This window comes from Meles meles, chromosome 7, assembly GCF_922984935.1.
Source record: "Meles meles chromosome 7, mMelMel3.1 paternal haplotype, whole genome shotgun sequence".
NCBI lineage: Eukaryota > Metazoa > Chordata > Mammalia > Carnivora > Mustelidae > Meles > Meles meles.
In genome coordinates this window covers 73,481,475-73,500,784 of record NC_060072.1, presented here as the reverse complement: position 1 = coordinate 73,500,784, position 19,310 = coordinate 73,481,475, and the positions used below count along the sequence as shown (strand labels likewise).

At 42.7% G+C, this 19,310-nt stretch overlaps 2 protein-coding genes across 5 annotated transcripts in view; both read right to left on the bottom strand.

Annotated features, from left to right (window-relative positions):
* Positions 1–19,310, bottom strand: part of LOC123946625 (cationic amino acid transporter 3-like) — a 245,849-nt gene that overhangs the window by 76,709 nt on the left and 149,830 nt on the right. The gene's annotated exons all lie outside the window — the stretch shown is intronic.
* The window catches only part of LOC123946623 (cationic amino acid transporter 3-like), a 31,612-nt gene continuing 22,391 nt past the window's right edge, over positions 10,090–19,310 (bottom strand). For 2 of the 4 annotated variants that reach the window (XM_046012206.1, XM_046012208.1), the window contains exon 2: positions 10,985–13,432. In XM_046012206.1, the coding sequence (XP_045868162.1) occupies positions 11,341–13,161 (1,821 nt within the window). In that variant the 5' untranslated portion in view covers positions 13,162–13,432 and the 3' untranslated portion in view covers positions 10,985–11,340. Of the gene's footprint in view, positions 10,258–10,495; positions 10,963–10,984; positions 13,433–19,310 lie in introns of those variants that run through there. The other 2 variants (XM_046012210.1, XM_046012209.1) reach the window with 2 other exon arrangements.

The following is a 19,310-nucleotide window of genomic DNA, read 5'->3' as shown; positions in this document are numbered from 1 at the left end:
TTTCTATTTCATTGATTTCTGCTCTGATCTTTATTTTCTCTTCTCCTGCTGGGTTTAGGGTTTCTTTCTTGTTCTTTCTCCAGCTCCTTTAGGTGTAGGGTTAGGTTGTGTACTTGAGACCTTTCTTGTTTCTTGAGAAAGGCTTGTACCGCTATATATTTTCCTCTCAGGACTGCCTTTGTTGTGTCCCACAGATTTTGAACCATTGTGTTTTCATTATCATTTGTTTCCATGAATTTTTTCAATTCTTCTTTAATTTCCTGGTTGACCCATTCATTCTTTAGAAGGATGCTGTTTAGTCTCCATGTATTTGGGTTCTTTCCAGCTTTCGTCTTGTGATTGAGTTCTAGCTTCAGAGCATTGTGGTCTGAAAATATGCAGGGAATGATCCTAATCTTTTGATACTGGTTGAGACCTGATTTGTGACCCAGGATGTGATCTATTCTGGAGAAGGTTCCATGTGCACTAGAGAAGAATGTGTATTCTGTTGCTTTGGGATGAAATGTTGTGAATATATCTGTGATGTCCATCTGGTCCAGTGTGTCATTTAAGGCCTTTATTTCCTTGTTGATCTTTTGCTTGGATGATCTGTCCATTTCAGTGAGGGGGGTGTTAAACCCCCTACTATTATAGTATTATTATTGATGTGTTTCTTTGATTTTGTTATTAATTGGTTTATATAGTTGGCTGCTCCCACGTTAGGGGCATAGATTTTAAAATGGTTAAATATTCTTGTTGGACAGACCCTTTGAGTAGGATATAGTGTCCTTCCTCATCTCTTATTATAGTCTTTGGCTTAAAATCTAATTGATCTGATATAAGGATTGCCACCCCAGCTTTCTTCTGATGCCCATTAGCATGGTAAATTGTTTTCCACCCCCTCACTTTAAATCTGGAGGTGTCCTCACGTCTAAAATGCGTTTCTTGTAGGCAACATACTGATGGGTTTTGGTTTTTTATCCATTCTGATACCCTGTATCTTTTGATTGGGGCATTTAGCCCATTAACATTCAGGGTAACTATTGAGAGATATGAATTTAGTGCCATTATTAGCCTGTAAGGTGACTGTTACTGTATATTGTCTCTGTACCTTTCTGATCTACTACTTTTAGGCTCTCTCTTTGCTTACAGGACCCCTTTCAATATTTCCTGTAGAGCTGGTTTGGTGTTTGCAAATTCTTTCAGTTTTTGTTTGTCCTGGAAGCTTTTGATCTCTCCTTCTATTTTCAATGATAGCCTAGCTGGATAGAGTATTCTTGGCTGCATGTTTTTCTCGTTTAGTGCTCTGAATATATCATGCCAGCTCTTTCTGGCCTGCCAGGTCTCTGTGGATAAGTCTGCTGCCAATCTAATATTTTTACCATTCTCTGTTATAGACTTCTTTTCCAGGGGTGCTTTCAGGATTTTCTCTTTGTCACTAAGAGTTGTAAATTTTACTATTAGGTGATGGGGTGTGGACCTATTCTTGTTGACTTTGAGGGGGGTTCTCTGCATCTCCTGGATTTTGATGCTTGTTCCCTTTGCCATATTAGGGAAATTCTCTCCAATAATTCTCTCCAATAGACCTTCTGCTCCCCTCTCTATTCTTCTTCTGGAATCCCAATTATTCTAATGTTTTTCATCTTATGGTGTCACTTATCTCTCGAATTCTCCCCTCGTGGTCCAGTAGCTGTTTGTCCCTCTTTTGCTCGGCTTCTTTATTCTCTGTCATTTAGTCTTCTATATCACTAATTCTTTCTTCTGCCTCATTTACCCTAGCAGTGAGAGCCTCCATTTTTTATTGTACCTCATTAATAGCTTTTTTGATTTCTACTTGGTTAGATTTTAGTTCTTTAATTTCTCCAGAAAGGGCTTTTATATCTCCAGAGAGGGTTTCTCTATTATCTTCCATGCCTTTTTTGAGCCCGGCTAGAACGTTCAGAATCATGATTCTGAACTCTTGTTCTGACGTATTACCAATGTCTGTGTTGATTAGGTCCCTACCCTTTGGTACTACCTCTTGTTCTTTTGTTTGTGGTGATTTTTACTGCCTTGTCATTTTGTCCAGATAAGAGGATATGAAGGATCAAATAAAATACTAAAAGGGTGGCAAAGACCCCAGAAAAATGTGCTGTAACCAAATCAGAAGAGACCCCAAATGGTGGGGGGGGGGGGGGAGAACAGGGATAAAATGAGGTTCAGAAAAAAAAAGAAAAAAATTTTAAAAATAAAACAAATAAATAAAAAATATAAAAAAGAAAGAAAAAATATATATAGATAAACTAGTCAAAAAACGTTAAAAAAGAAAAGGGTAAAAGTTTTTAAAAATTTAGCAGAAGAAGAAAATAGAAAAAAAATTGAAAAAAGAAAAAAAATTGAATTAACTGCAAGACTAAAGAATCATGGGGAGAAAGCCATGAGTTCCGTGCTTTGCTTTCTCCTCCTCTGAAATTCTGCTGCTGTCTTAGGAATTGAACCTGCTTTCCTTGATAGATGAACTTCATCCTGGCTGGATATTTTGTTGATGTTCTGGGGGAGGGGCCTGTTGTAGTGACTCTCAAGTGTCTTTGCCCAAGGCAGGATTGCACCGCCCTTACTCAGGGCCAGACTAAGTAATCCGCTCGGGTTCGCTTTTGGGAGCTTCTGTTCCCTGAACGCTTTCCATAGAGGTCCGGAGGATGGGAATGAAAATGGCGGCCTCCTAGTCTCCGGCCTGGAGGAGCCAAGAACCCGGGGCCCCACTCCTCAGTGCGCCCCCAGAGGACAGCACCCAATCACTCTGGTATCCCCAGCCTCCAGTCGCGCTCCGAGCTCACCCAGCCCGCGACCAGTTCAAGGTAACCCCGAGCTGAGAGTTCAGTCCTAGGCTTTGTCTCTGTACCCGGCTTCTCTGTTCTAATACCTGCAAGCTCTGTGACACTCCAACACCCGTGATCCTTCTGTGACCCTGCGGGACCTGGGACCACGCTGACCCCGCGTGGGCTTCACCCCGGTTTAGCCTCTGGAGCAATGTCCCTCAGTGGAACAGACTTTTAAAAGTCCTAATTTTGTCCTCCGTTGCTCCGCTGCTTGCCAGGAGCCGGCCCCTCCCCCGCGGTCTATCTTCCCGTCATTTTAGATTCAGTTCTCCAGCAGTCCTACCTTTCAGAAAGCGGTTGATTTTCTGTTTCTAGAATTGCTGTTCTTCTTCTCTTCGATCTCCCGTTGGATTTGTAGGTGTTTGCAATGTTTAGATAAGCTATTGAGCTGATCTCCTGTTACTTGATGTAGTCTCAGCCTGCTACTTCTCCGCCATCTTGACTACTCTTCCATCTTGATAGTCAATTTTCCTTGATATTAAGACACTTTATGTCAATAAATATCTGTATTTCCTCCTTCTCTGGACAGAGAGGCTGTTAAATGTCACATGTAAACTAAAGTTTGTCATAAAAATCCCTCACAAAACAGCCTCCCAAGAACTGGCACTGGCAGGTGGAGGAGGGGCTTCCTGGGCTGTTCTGCCTTCAAACCACCTGCAGGTCCTGCCTCCTGCTTCCAGGACCTTTGCTTCAGGTTTTCTAAAGAGAGAAACAGACATTCAACTCTTCTTACCATCGTTGTTTCTGTCAGAGCTCATTGCATTTTTATGAAATTAATCCCATGAATGACCAGCTTCTCACAATCCCCACTCTAGATTCCTTAATTAGTACAAATTGTAATTCTCCACTTCCTGGGGTGGCTTAAAGGGAAGGGAAGAGGTAAATACAAGGGCTTCTCTGAGGACCTTCCCTGAGGGTCTTCTAGGGGAGAGGAGGTGTTGATGTGGGGGGGTGTGGCTGTAACTGCAGCTGTGTATGAGGTTAGAGGGTAAAACACAGGAGGGGTTTCCTTGAGGCTGCTGTTGCTCTTTCTCTCTGAACCTCTTCTGGCTGTCGCAGATGGATAGGGCTCCACAGCAGCCCAGCATCTTAGCCATGAACTTCCTAGAAGGAAACTCATTAGGATTTCCTTGAGAGGTGATGAAAAATAAATATCAGGGTGTAGAAGAAACACACTGACCATGGCCAGGGTTGGAAGGCTCCTGGTTCCTTAGTGCTGGTTGAACTCCTTCAGGGATGTGTACCTGCACACACACACACACACACACACACACACACACACACACACATCAAACTCAGTAAGTCTAAAAATATGCCCATGTTTGTAGACATACCAAGAGGAATATACCTCACTCCCCGATGCATATTTCTACTCAAATTTCAAACACAAATATCCATATATTTGGTACACACACATGACTTTCAGTGAGAAGCTTTATGACTATATGTACCCAGCTTGTCCCCTTTCCAGGCTCCTGACTACAGGGTGGGGCCCAGGAGAGATTGTCTGACTATGAGCTGTATGTGTCACTAAGTGTGTCTCTGACCACATGCCACAAAACACATAGAAATTGTTTTCTCATTGTTCACTATTGGGAATAATCCACTTTCAATTACCTCTATGCCATCAAGTTTCAGTGACCAGCAGTCCCTCACTGAGCTGATACTCTGTGCAGAGTATAGCTCAGGGGTTACACGTACAAGACTCTGCTCAAATGTGGTACAAATCCAAGCTTCACTACTCACTTTGTACAAATGACTTAACCTCTCTTTGCCTTAGTTTCAACATTTCTAAAATGAGCACAACAACTCTCACCTCATTCAAATTTGTACAAAACAGGTGATTATGTAAAGTGCTTGAAGTATTCACAATTTGTAACTATATAATCATCATCATCACTGTGGGGTTGTGGACACAGAAGGAAGTAATGCATGAGAGAGATGTTCCTTTCCCTTAGGTTTTAAAATCTCCTATGACACAAGATGAGTACATGGAGAGAGGAAGCACCTGTAAACCTAAAACTCTATTTGAGTCCTAATGTCTAATATATTCTCCTAAATCCATGGAGAGTTATGAGAACTGATAGCAGATTTCAGTGCTCTAATAAGATTGTGAGTTTTTTGTTCTGTCATTCATCATCCCCATGCCTCACCACCTACATACACCACACATCCACCCAGCCCCTCATTTAGGAAGTCGACTGAAGAATTCATGGGATAGCAATGATTTTGATAATTCATTTTCTACATTTCCCTGGTTCTGGGCAGGAGCCCATCTGAGGCATTCCACACCCAAGTGAGACAGCCATGCACATGGCCACAGAGCCTGTGCCCTTCCATCTCCCCATCACCCTCTGACCTCGGAAAATTCTTCCTTAGGTTCAATCTCCATCTATTTTCCTTTAATATTGGCTTCTATTTTTCACCCATTCATATAAGCTATGAAGTACAAAATCCCTTGAAAGGCTAAGAAGATTCTGTAATGGGAGTCCGAGTGGCTCAGTCAGTTGGGCATCTACCTTTGGCTTGGGTCATGGTCACAAAGTCCTGGATACAAGACCCTTATCAGGCTCCATGCTTTGCAGGGGGTCTGCTTCTCCTTCTCTTTCTGACCATGCTCCCAACTTGGTCATTCTCATTCTCTGTCTCTCTCAAAAATTAAAAAAAAAAAAAGTAAATTCTCCAATGCCCATCTTGTCCATTGTTCCACTGCTCATCAGTCCAATTGTCTGGAATTAAAGGTCTCATATACTTTGTTATTAACCAATTGGAAATCATCAATGATCCCTTAAAAGGCATAATTTGGCCCCTATTAGGGTATAGTCTCTTATGTAGACATCTTGTCTCTTCTGAAAGCATTTGAAAGATGAGAGTTGCCTAATTTCCAGGACAGATAATTAAGAATTCCTATTTCATACCCCAACCTCCACAGCTTCCTCAATTCATGTCATCAAGTTATCACTCATTTTATTAAGAACAGTACAACCCTGAGTCAGGGCATGAGCAATATGATCTCCCTGGGCTCTTGCAGGACAACACCTGAAGGATGGGAAATAGAATTGGCAGCAGTCACCACCCGACCAATGTTTGCTTCAGAGGAGGCCTGAGGATTAGACAGACTTGAGTAAGGGCACTGAAAGCTTTGTCCCACTGTGGGCAGAGTGCTAAACCTTGTCATAGTGACTGCTTTGGGAGTCCTAGAGACAGGTAGGCAGTCAGACCCCACACTTCACCCTCTTCCCAAATTCAATTCCCTTACCCAGAACCCTATTCTTGTGTTCCCAGTACCAGTTTTCACACCTTCCATAGTGCCCATCTGAGGCCAGACACCTGTCATTCCACATCTAATTCCAGTGTTTCTCAAACCTGAATGACCACACAGATCACCTGGAAACCTGTTAAAAATGCAGATTTGGATTCAGTAGGTCTGGGTTGGGGTCCAATAATCTGCATTTCTACAAGCTCCCAGGTTACACCCATGCTACTAGAGCAAGGATCTAGATGATATAGCAGTTGCTGCAACTGTCTCCCAGGAAGAGTCCATCCGTCCCCATCTTTCTGTCAATGCCCCAGATGGCTGTGAGAATCACATCTCATTCCTTCCTGATTCAGGAATCTCAAACCATGGCATAATATACAACATTATTTTGTACACAACAATACACAATACATTCTTTCATGACTCTCAAAGGTCCATATGACTAGAATTACTGTCCCTTTTCTTTTCCATTTCACCCATCTGTCTTTTATTTACCAAATTACTCCGTAGACAACCTTCTCCAGGAAGTGTTTCTTGACCTATACTTCTTTCTCAGTTTCAACTAATACCTTCCCTTCCGGAATAATGATGCCTCTATCCCTATACAGTTATTAATCCTCCTATTTCAGCCCATTTTCATCCACATGTACAGTATCAATTCTCTCTGCCAAGAATTGTAGGTGGTTTCAGAAGGTTTTTGCTCCAGTACATTGAAGAAGCATCTACAGGAGTAGGGAAATATATGGGTAATCTTGCTTCTGGCAGGCTTCCCTGAAGTCCCCTACTTCCTGTTGGAAACATGAGAAATTCACCAAGTAAGGAAGTACGTTCCCTCTCTGCCTCCCAGGGCAGACCCCATGCATTAATACAATAGAAGAACACTGACCCTCCTATACCAAAGCATAAAGCTGACTGCATCAAGAAGGATGCCTGTTGGGCCCAACTGGAGCCAGCCTCATCTTCAGGGATTCCCTGTATCAGGTAGAACTGGTTGGCACTTCTATCAGTTTCACTCCTTCTAGCCCCTCCTCTCATCCCATGGGAAGAGATGGAGCTGGACCAGGGGAGGTCATGTCATGCTTTCTCCTGACCCAGGACTGTATTTTCCCTGTTGCTCTTTGGATGAACAACACTGGTCTTACTGCTGGATTTAGAGGAAATAAAAACTTACTCCTTGTCCTTAGACTCCACTGGGAAGGAACAGACAACACAGTTACCATAACTCAGGTATAGCCACACAGCGGCAATACTACAGGTGCCTGGGCACAGTTCTAGATGTGGGGTACAGACAGCTCTGGATGGAGAGACATTCTGCTTGCCAAGGAAGTCTCCCAGAAGATAGTTGAAAGGAGTAGCACATGCTGGCCTGAAGGAAGGAGAATTTTCTGTACCAATGAAATGCCTTAATCTCAATTCACTTGAACATGAATTTATTAAATGCTCATTAGTTGCCTGACCCATGCTGGATGCTCTGGGAGTGAACAGGATACACTACTTACCCAAGATCTATAATCAGGGGCAATTAAAAAAAAAGAAAAAGGAAAGAAAGAATCAGACAACTGTGTTATGCTATTTTTTTTAATTTTCAGATTTATTGATGTACAGTTCACATATAAAATTGTGACATATTTACAGTATACAGTGTTAATTTGATATACATATAATTATGAAATGACACATTATGATTTGCCCACTGTGAAAGCATTCACAATGAAATTTTATTTTATTTTTTTTAAGATTTTATTTATTTATTTGGCAGAGAGAGATCACAAGTTGGCAGAGAGGCAGGCAGAGAAAGAGAGAGAGAGAGGGAAGCAGGCTCCCTGCTGAGCAGAGAGCCTGATGTGGGACTCGATCCCAGGACCCTGAGATCATGACCTGAGCCGAAGGCAGCGGCTTAACCCACTGAGCCACCCAGGCACCCCACAATGAAATTTTAATCTACATGTTTCATTAAATGAAGGTGAGTTTAAAAAGGGTATCTCTGTTTCCCTCGCTTCAACTTTACACATGATGAACCTTCATCTGGAGCTCTGGTGTTCAATGTGTGGTCCCTGAACCAGCGGCATCAGCTTCTCCTGGGAACTTGTTAGAAATACAGTTTCTGGGCCCCACCCAGACCTCCTGAATTCCAACACTGAGGACAGGGGTCCAGCAATCTCTTTCCACAAGCCCTCCAGGTGTCATGGCATTTCCTGAGGTTTGAGCACCACTGAGCAGGATACTATTCCTGGCCACTCTCCACAGGGCTCTCTCTCACTGGGACCTTGATTAATGAAGTGAAGACCTAACACTGAGCATGCCCGGTTAGCTTCTTCCAATGTTTGTCAGTTTTCCTTTTTGTCCAGAATGAAACTTCCCACTGGACCCATGCAATCCAACATGCTCATACAGGAGAAAAACTAATTAAAGAAGTCTCTCTCCTGTGGTGGTAGGCCAGGGACACTCACTACTTGTGATGAGTAGTTCTGTTTAATTTAATGATGTGGGATTAGGCTGCAGATCTACAGCTGACAGTTTAGTCAGCTGTCACTCTGTCATGATTGTCAATAGGTTCCAAACACAGGAGGGGGAAATGGGGTGTTATTTATTGGACCTCCACTTCTCCAACAATGGGTTGTAGTAAAAGTAGGCAGGATACAGGTTCAGATCATTTGCAGTAAGGAGACCTAGTTGAGAGAATAACGGGACAGAAAAACCAGAGGAATCCTAGAATATTTTAAGGAAATGTAACTTGAGAAAGGGATCAGTTGTGACCTCTCTTGCTACACATAACTAAGCAAAGCATGGAAGGAACTGAGTGGCTTCCTCAAGGTCACATTGCTAATTGTGATGAAAACAAGCCCAGAAACCAGGATATGTGACTTTCAGCTATGCACTTTCTGAGCAGGTGGACCAAAGCAGACAATAGTAGAGAAACTTTAATGTCCGAGAATGCAGATGTTGCTAGGAGAAGTATCAACCCAGGGATTTTCAGCATGGACAGTGGGCTCAAAGCCAAAGTATTTTGTGTCCAGGGGAGAGCTCTGGCTCCAGTCACCTGTGCATGCACTATTGTCCCCTCACACAGACAAGGCTCGAGCTACACAACCCACTCACTGTGTTCTGAACACGGCTTCATTTTCCTGTGCTTCTCCTCCTGGTGCTCTCTCTGCCTGCATTCTCTCCCTGCTGCCCAGATGTGGCAAATACATCCCTGAAGTGAGCCAGCTCAAAAGCCATTCCTCTACAAGGTCTCCTCTGATTTTATCATCAACCCTCACCTCTGTACCAGGCACAAATGATCATCCTCCACTCTGAATTGCCAAGACATTTATTTTTATATTAATTATGACAACACGTTCTACTTTGTGTTGTAGCAATGCTTTACCTCTCATATTAGAATATAAGCTCCTTAAATGCAGAAGCCGTATTTTATCTTTTTTCATCTTTCCTTAACTTTTCTTTTTTATATAAATATAATGAACATGCAGTGTTGATGTATTTCTCACAGGTACACAATATAATGATTCAACACTTTCACACATTTTTCAGGGCTCATAAAGATTAATGTACTCTTAATTCCCTTTATTTAAATCACCCATTCCTCTACCTATCTCACCTTTGGCAATCACAAGTTTTTTCCCTTTATTTAGGGGTCTAGGGTGTTGTGTTTTTTGTTTGATTATTTATTTTGTCTCTTATTTTTCTCTCTTTTTTCTTTTTTCATTTTGATTTTTTTTGTTTCTTTAATTCTCCATAAGACTGAAAACATGGCATTTGGTTTTCTCAGACTGACATATTTAAATTAGCATTATACCCACCCAGTTCATCCGTGTTGTTACAAATGTCAAGATTCCATTCTTCTTTATGGCTGAGTAATAATCCACTGGATGTACATATAGACCACATCTTCTTTTTTTAAAAAAAATATTTTATTTATTTATTTGACAGAGAGAGAGAGAGGCAGAGGTAGGCAGAGAGAGGGGGGAAGCAGGCTCCCTGCTGAGCAGAGAGCCCGATGTGGGGCATGATCCCAGCACCCTGAGATCATGACCAGAGCTGAAGGCAGAGGCTTTAACCCTCTGAGCCACCCAGGCACCCCAGAATACATCTTCTTTATCCATTCTTCTATTTATGCACAAGTCTGCTCCTTCTATATCCTGGCTATTGTAAATAATGCTGCAATAAATATAGAGGTGCATATATCTTTTCAAATTCATGAAACAAAAACACTTTTGTACAGAAATGGAAACCATCAATAACAAAAAAAGGAAATCTACTGAATAGGAGAAGATATTTGCAAGTGATATATCAATAAGGGGTTAATACTCAAAATACATAAAGAACTTCTACAAGCCAATACCAAAAAGCAAAAATCTGATTAAAAAGTGGGCAGAGGACCTGAATAGATATTTTTTCAAAGAAGATATACAGATGGCCAACAGACACATGAAAAGATGCTTAGTGTTACTCATCATCAGGGAAATACAAATGATTACTATATATTAGCTAACTGAACATAAAAAAAATAAAATATATCAAGCTCTTTTAAATAAGTGCAATCAGATGTCACTTCATACCTGTCATGAAGGCTAAAATCAAAAAGACAAGAAAAACAACTGTTGCGAAAGATGTGGAGAAAAAGGAATCTTCATGCAATGTTGTTGGGAATGTTGATTGGTGCAGACCTTAAGGAAAACAGTGTGGAAGATCCTCAAAAAGATTAAAACAGCACTACCATATGATCCAGTAATTCTGCTACTGGATATTTTCTTAAGTAATTTCTACATTCCAATGTGGGGCTCAAACTCACCAGCCTGAGAGCAAGAGTCATGGTCTACTGACTCCACCAAAAAGGCATCTCCTTCATTAGTGAATATTTAACTAAAGAAAAGAAAAACATTTTAACAAGGTTCTTCTCATATTAATTCTGTAAAAGGCATCTCCTTCATTAGTGAATATTTAACTAAAGAAAAGAAAAACATTTTAACAAGGTTCTTCTCATACTAATTCTGTAAAAGGCAGTAAGCAGCTATGGACACAACCGAAGAGTAGAAAGTAAAAACAGGAGGGGAGAGCAAAGTCACATCCTTCACTGTACCATAAATATGAAGCTCTATTAGTGTTCCTGCACCAATATCTCATAGGAGCCCATATTTCCATGTGCTCAGGAGTACTGCCCATTATTGTGTAGGGGACCAGACTGCATTCAGATGTGATGAAGTCAAGCCAAATATGTACTGGTACTGCTGAGTTCATGGTTTAGAGTTTGGGTCCATAAGCAGGGTTAAGCTTCCTTTGCTGGATCCCAGAGAAGAAGTAGAAAACAAACCCGATCAGCATCCAGACACCAAATCTCAGCCAGGTGCCAGTTGACATCTGCATCATAAGGCAAACATTCACAAAGATGCTCAGGAGTGGGAGGAGAGGCAGAGCAGGGACCTTAAAGGGAAGGGGAGAGGAGCTCTGTGGCTGTCTCCAGATGACCCCAGTAATCCCAGTGATGAGAACCAGGAGCAGCACAACCACTGTGATCGGCCCTGCATCTCCAGAAAGCAGACCTGGCCAGTGGGCCAGCACCAGGCAGAGGAGAGTCATCAGCAGAACCAGCAGTGAGGAGCAAACATAGACAACCCGGCCAGAGAGTGGAGTGGGGGTGGGGCTGCCTGGAAAAAATAGTCCTTGTAGAGTCATCTTCCCTGCTGCAGGTGCAGTCTCCTCCTGCATCTGTGCTACATTTCCCCCATTCTCCCCCTGCAGCTCTTCTTCATTTTCCTCCTTCCTCCTCTCAGTCTGGTACCTGACGATAAGAATGCAAAAAGCTATCAGGGAATAAGATACCAGGGTCCCAACTGATCTCAAGTCCAGAAGATCAGTGAGTCTAAAGAAGAATACCATGACTGCTGTGATAATGCCAAGAATCAGAGTGGACATGATACGGCCATACGTGCCATAAGTGAACCTTACAAGGACTGGGAACAAGAGACCATCCTCTGCCATCATGTATATCATCCGACGTATGGGGAACGTAATGCTGCAATAGATGCCAACAAAAATACTACAGACAATTGCAAAAGCTACAACATAGTACGCAGGGACCCAGCCAATATGGAGAAATGCCTCAGGCAAGGTACTCCCAGGTTGAAGCTGGTAGTAAGGAACCATGAGTGTAAGTGCTACAGACACACCAAAATACAGAAAAAAGCAGATGAGCAGTGAAATCACAATACCCATGGGGATGGAACGCTGGGGATTGTGGGATTCTTTGACTCTGGTAACAATAACGCTGAAACCTATAAATGCATAGAAACAGGTAGCTGATCCACGGAGAATCCCCTGGAAGCCAAAAGGCATGAATCCTCCAGAGCCCAGAGGGCCCAAGCTAGAGGTGCCATTGAGTCCGGCCTGTATGTAGTCCTCTTCTGTGAGCTTCCAGTTCTGTAGGTCCCCCTTAATGAAGCCAGAGATGATGAAAAAGCTGAGAACCAAAAGCTTCACCAATGTAAACACTTCAAAAACCCTGAAAAACTCATACCGACTCATATATTGCAGTTCCATGAACAAAAACAGAAAGATGACAAAAAAGTAGCCTAGATTGTCTGCAATGTCTTGGGAAACATACTGTGAGATGGTCTCTTGCTGAGTTTCAGAGATCCTGTTCCCAACGAAGATGTCAAAAGATAAGATCCAGGCCTGGACCACAACGAATGCATCAACAACAAAGGAGAGGATGAGATTCCAGCCAGTGATGAAAGCCCAGAATTCACCTACAGTGACATAGCTGTAGAGATATGCCGAGCCAGAATGGGGGACCCGGGCACTAAACTCCGCATAGCACAGTCCAGCCAACAGTGATGTTAGACCTGCCACCAAAAAGCAGATCACAATGGATGGTCCTGCTTGATTACTGGCCACCTCATTAGCCAGGAAGTACACACCAATACCCACTGTGCGACCCACACCCAGGGCCACTAAATCCAGAGTGCTCAGCTTTATGCCAGATTTAAACTCATACACTTCTTTCTCCAGTGGACGTTGGTATACCAGCCTTTGACCAAACCTGCGAAGTGCCTGATGCAGCATTCTAGCTTGAATTGAAGAAGATTCTAAGGATCAAAGAGCTGTAGCAAGCCTATGCAGCCAAGAGTACTGGATCTGGTTAAGTGAGGCTGAGTTGAGCCAAGCTGGGTGAGGACTGCTGGTGTCCTTTGCTCATGCTTCAGAGCTGCTGCTTATATATTTCTTCTTTTTTTTTTTCCTTTTCAAAATTTTATTGGATAATTTTTATCTTTATTTTATTTTATTTTTCCAGTGTTCCAAGATTCTTCTTGTATGTGCTTTCCTTCCAGAATGCCTATGGAAACAATAAATATTTACTGAACAATGGTGTTCAACCAATCAACTGATAATCAAAGGCTGCATGTAACTTGTTGAAGCCAAGTATCACAGAAACTGACACCAAAAGATACCACAGAAAAATTAATCCTGCTTTCTCTCCAGTAAAAGTACAAAATACCTCCCAACATTCTGTTTTGTTTTGTTTTTTTCTTAATTTATTTTCAGTGGGCTCCATGCCCAGCATGGAGTCCTACATGGGGCCTGAACTCACAACCCTGAGATCAAGACCTGAGGTGATATCAAGTGTTGGAGTCTCAACCAACTGAACTACCCAAGCACCCCAACAATTTCCTTTTTTACACTCCACATAACATAATCCCATGTGAGTTCACGAGTCACATAGCTTCCTGTGTTAATTAGGTGGTAAGACACAACAGGGTATGGATGTATTGTGCAAGAATTCACATGCAGGATGTGTGCTCACTGCCTGAGCATGAGTTATGACACATTAATTCATGGACTAGATGCCTCTTTGCAATATCAGACCCATTCTTTATATATCATTGGAGTTTAAATACAAATATTAGTTCTCTCTGTCTTAAAACTCTGAGCCTCAAAATCTGCTACCCAAAGTTAGAATCACTTCTGCCCATTTCCTATTCTACATCATCTATTTAGTGTACTGATGGCCAAGAATGTACAATCCACCCCTTCCCTTCTCCCACTTGGCCCACTGGGACACTGTGAACATAGAAGAGGAGGGGGAAAGGGACAGGACCTTCATCACCACCTGAAGGAGAAGACCAGACTGCCTGGGAAGGAAGCACTGGAGAAATGGGGGCAGCAGCCAATCCATGATCCATGACTGAGAAGGGAGAGGAGCCAGAGAGACTATGTTGTGATTTCTGACATTCAGTAAACCTCACCCAAAGCAACCAGACAAAAATTCACTACCTTTTTTATGTCCACAATATGACAGTGTGATAGCTGGGGGGGGGGGGGGGGGGGGGGAGAAATGTTTCACTTAGCTCTGTTGCTCTCAACCAAGAAAATCCTTTTGTTTCCCTCTTCTCTGGGTTCCGGGAGAGATGGTGAACCCATTTCTGCAGACAGTTTCCTCATTGGCTGCACTGTGCTCTATACACACCCTGTGCCATCTGAGGTGTCAGTGCCACGGTCCTGGAGAATCTGCCTTGCTCTGTGAGCTCGTATTAAGCTTGTACTAATACAAGCTTGTGAGCTTATATTAAACTCACAAGCTCACTCACTTGTGTCTCCCTATGAATTTTTCAGAAGAAGTTACTTTTAACTCATTCAAACTGCTGTCTGAATGTTTTCTTAATGAAGGAATCCTGGGTGTGATTCCTTCTTACTCCTTCTCCCCTGCTTCTCTTCAGATGGCCCCTCCATAAGGGGAGCTAAGCTCTGGATGAACAATTCACAGCTATGCCCAGGAAATGAGAAGTGGAGAACAGAGTAAACAAAGTCATGCAACCTCCCACTCTCCTCCCTACTCTTGCTTCAGTCTTAAGAGAATTTTAGGAAATGTTCTCAGAAGTTTTTAAAGGCAGAAATATTGGTCAAAATTGGAAAGTCTACTCTATAGATGATGAAAAAGAACCCTTGGGTTATGGGCCAGACTTTCTGTCTACAAATCTATCTAGAGTCCTTATTTGCCACTCACCAGTTCCAGTGTTATGATTTATAATCAAGCCCAGAAGATAGATAATGAGTGTCAATGCTTAACTCATGGAAACTTTTTACACTATCTGAGGTTTTCCCAACCCACCACCAGGCTTCATACCCTTCCTTGGTTCCACACTCCCCTTTCTTCATACTCTTTCCTTTGTTCATAATATGATCTGTGCTTATTCCTCCAGCCCCATCCCCTGCCCTGTTCCTGCTCCAGCTGTAAAATTCGACACTTACACTGTTCCCTTGCCTGTACTGCATTCTTGACCCCTTCACTTAGCTAATTCACACTTCTCTTTCAGTTCACAACTCAGCAGTTGCTTCCTCAGGAAGCCTCCCTTGACCTTCGTGCTACTCTTCCTATGTGCTCTCCTAGCACCTGGCTTCCCCCATGTGTCACTGATCCTAATGTATCCAAATTCCAGGTCAGCTGCTGGTCTCCTCCATCAGACTGTGAGGTACGTACTCAGTAAGTATTTGCTGAAGAAATGACCATGCTGAAAAGAGAAAACTGACAGAGACCATAATCCAGAATTCTTATATACTGGACATTGAAATACATACTTTGTAGCCAAGCAATCCTTATAATTCAGGCTCATGTAGAGATATACATGGCATTACTTGTGGAAGGGGAGCAAAATGGATAGGGTGAAAGGAAACCCAACTGTTATAAAACCTTGACTGCCCATCATTTATCATACAGGTATTAGTCACACTAAGTGATAAAGAATCAGCCTCTGAGGACACTTGTTTAAAAATATTAGGCTCCCGGGGGTTCTGGGCCACCAACCACCCACACTCCATTAGAAAATCCCTGCTTTTTTGAAGGCATCATGCTCCGGCCCTATAATCTAGGTAGGATATCCTATGTCAGAGGTTCTCATTTTGAGGGACAGAGGGGGGCATGATGTAGATACCTGGGGACATTTCCCAACTTTAGATCCTCTCTCCCTGGAGATTCTTGTCCACAAGCTCTGTACTTGTCATAACTGCTCTAAATCACCCAACTGACAAGAGATTGTCCTCAAATTGAAGGGGAAGAGATTTTAAAATCTGCCTTCACAGGAAGGCAGTGTAGTTCAGTAGTTAGGAGTAGGGCTCTGTGGGTAGACTGTTCAGGTTCAAATCACACCTCAGTCTCACACCCAGTGACTGTGGTTAAATTAGTTCACCTCTTGGGGCTTTAGTTTCTTCAACAGTCAAATGGGAGTAAAAGTAAGTACCTCATAGGCCAGCTGTGAGGAGTAAGTGAAATCATGTCTGTAAGTATGTAGCTCAGTGCCTAGCAAACCATACGGACTTAATATCATATACCAACTACTTAATACTGAAATCTGATCCAAAATAACCAAACACTGAAAATCAACCAGTCTTTATAAATGTACTGGCTCAAAATCATCCACAAAAGCTCAAGCTTCTTAGTTCTCCCCCATGAGACAATGAAAACAGTCTTATTCCATATGATTCACCTTGAAATGTTAAGGACTCTAATTAGACAACTTCATCCAGGGTGGTGCTGACACATGGGGGTCCTAGAGTCACTGAATTGAATCAGGCATCTAGAACTAAAAGGCTCCATATGATAATAATAATAATAACAACAGCAGCAGCAGCAGCAGCAGCAGCAGCAGCAGCAGCATCTTTGTCTACAGATGCCTCATCTGGAACAAGCGGTGCTGAGTACTGTAGAGAGAAGAAGAATGAACACTTGCCAGAAGTGTTCGATATGAGCCTTGGCCCTTCCTCATGATGACATGAACACAGGTAATTTCTTAATATCTCCATGACTCATCCACTAGGAACCTTACTTAACCTCCCTCACTGGATCAACATGAGAATTCCATAAGAAGATACGAACTAATACATGCTGCTGGTGGCAATGTCACTGAAGCACCATCTGAAGCACAATCTTACTGGAATTCAGAATGCTTACACAGCTGGACACTGTAGTGGTTGAACGGGTGAATGTATCTGAAACAAACATAGAACATGGACTGGTACAGCCTTTGTTAAATAACTAAAGAACGTGCCTCTAGTGAGGAGGGGAAATGTGAATAGAGATAAGGATGAAACAGGATAATAAAATGCATTGAAAGAGGGCTAACTGGACATAATAAAAAAAAATAAAAATGAAGAAAAAGAAAGAAAAGGGGCCTGACAGGAAGCGATGGTGCAAACATGCCATGACTGAGGGCGGTACTAACTCCATTCTGTGCACTGCAGGTTCAACACAAGACTTCAGGAGACAATGTTGTTAGAGCACCTGGTTCAGAACCTGGTAAATGAGAGACATTCAGTTGATTGAAACTGAAAATGGAAATGGAATCCTGTAATTGCCAGGATATGGAGAATACAAAGAAGGAATACCTGCTAGAAAGAGGGTGAAGAACAGGAAAGATGGGGCTCCCCCACTACTAGTTCTCGCTGAACCCATTTCCTCTCTCTTTGAGCCCCTTCGACTGTCTTTGGAGGCTCTTGTAGTTGGCACTAAGGATGCTTCTGCCATGTTTTTCTCTCAGGAAACCATCTGCAGCCACCTACGACTCAATAAAGACACTACAGTGGTTCTCAAGATTTGTGAATCACAGACCCCTCTGAGGTGGGTCACTTCAAAAATAAAAGTCATACAATCTTCGGAAGTGTATCCATGGACCCTGAGCAGGAATCCTAGAGGAGGACCATCTGAATGGCAGGGTAAGAGACTGGTAATGCTTGATAATTTATATTTCCTTCAACTGTGTTGTGCAGGGTGGTCCTTGTGCTCTTCCCACATTTTCTGAAGATGGGGGAAAGTGGGCCTACAGACGAAGTATTAAGATACCAGAGAAGCAACCCAAAGAACAAAACATCTGGGAAATAAATGATCATATTTTATGACTCCAACAGGTGCAGGCAGAACAAACAATGAACAACCAAACATATAGAAGAGAAAGGACCCCGTGATTGGAAAGCCTGAGAGAGCCTACTATAAATCCAGTTTCTAACAACACAGAGAAACATCATCCTCAAATGCCATGTTCAGATATCTGCATTCTCATGCAATAATCTACAGTTATTCCAATGGTTTATATTCAGTCCAAGCTCTCTGACCCAGCTGTCAGAGCCCCACCCTAATTCTCCCCCTACTCTCAGATACATCACCTCCTTCCTGATTCAGCTCCTCACATCCTGACTTATCCTTCCTGGGATGAGTCTGTGTCCTGGGTAAGTGACCTGCACTGCCAGGCATACCCTACTCACTCCTTTCTGCCCACTCTTGACTCTGCAGCCTCTCTTAGCCCTATTCTACATCATTTCCTGCATCTAGGAAGACCTTCCATAAGCCACCCTGACTGATCCTCATCGCCAGCCTTCCTCCCCTTCCCACTAGCAGTTACTGCCCATCCTGATAGCCAGCTGAAACAGATTTTCACTATCTGTCAGCTGGTGACCTGAGTGTGTTCCTTACATTCCTTTATAGTCTAAGAGCTTCTAGAGGGCAGGGCCAGGATCTGAATACCTCCTCATTCTGATTTCCACACTCCCATCTCCAGCCCTCCCTACACAGGACAAGGATCTGCTCATAATTGTAACAAGCAACCAAAAGAGGCATTTAGAACAGAGAAAATGAATATATAGATGTATTGAATAACTACTATAACTTGAGATTCCTTGAAGAAGTGTTGTTTTGTTTTGCTTTGTCTTGTTTTATTTTTGGAAAGAGATAAAAAGCCAAAGAGAGGTGTAAACAGGAAACTAGAACATGCACCATCACGAATTTCCAGAGTGTCCTGAGGACATTTCCTGGTGAGGGACCTGGGTCTGTGAATCTCAGTTTCATGGGAAACAGTCTCTCCCAAAAGAGGTGTTTGCTAAAGGGAGGGGCTTAAGGGAATACAGGCAGGGGCCAGGGAACATGAAGCAGCTTGTATGGATTCCATAATGCCCCAGTTCCCCCTTCCCTCCCACCTCCTCCTTAGTTTCTCTCAATCTCTGATCTTCTTCCAACTCCAAAACAAAGGATCCATCCCATGTTTCCTGGAAGAACTTCTGTCAAGTCCAACAATCCACTCCCTGAAGAGCAGGCTGTCTTGCATTTCCAGCCTTCCCCACCCACTCTCCTTAGTCTTGGATATCATTATGTTCCCTCCTCTGTCTCTAAGAATGGTATTGAGCTCACTCTGGATTTTTCCTTTTCAAAACATTTCACCAGGGCAGTAACT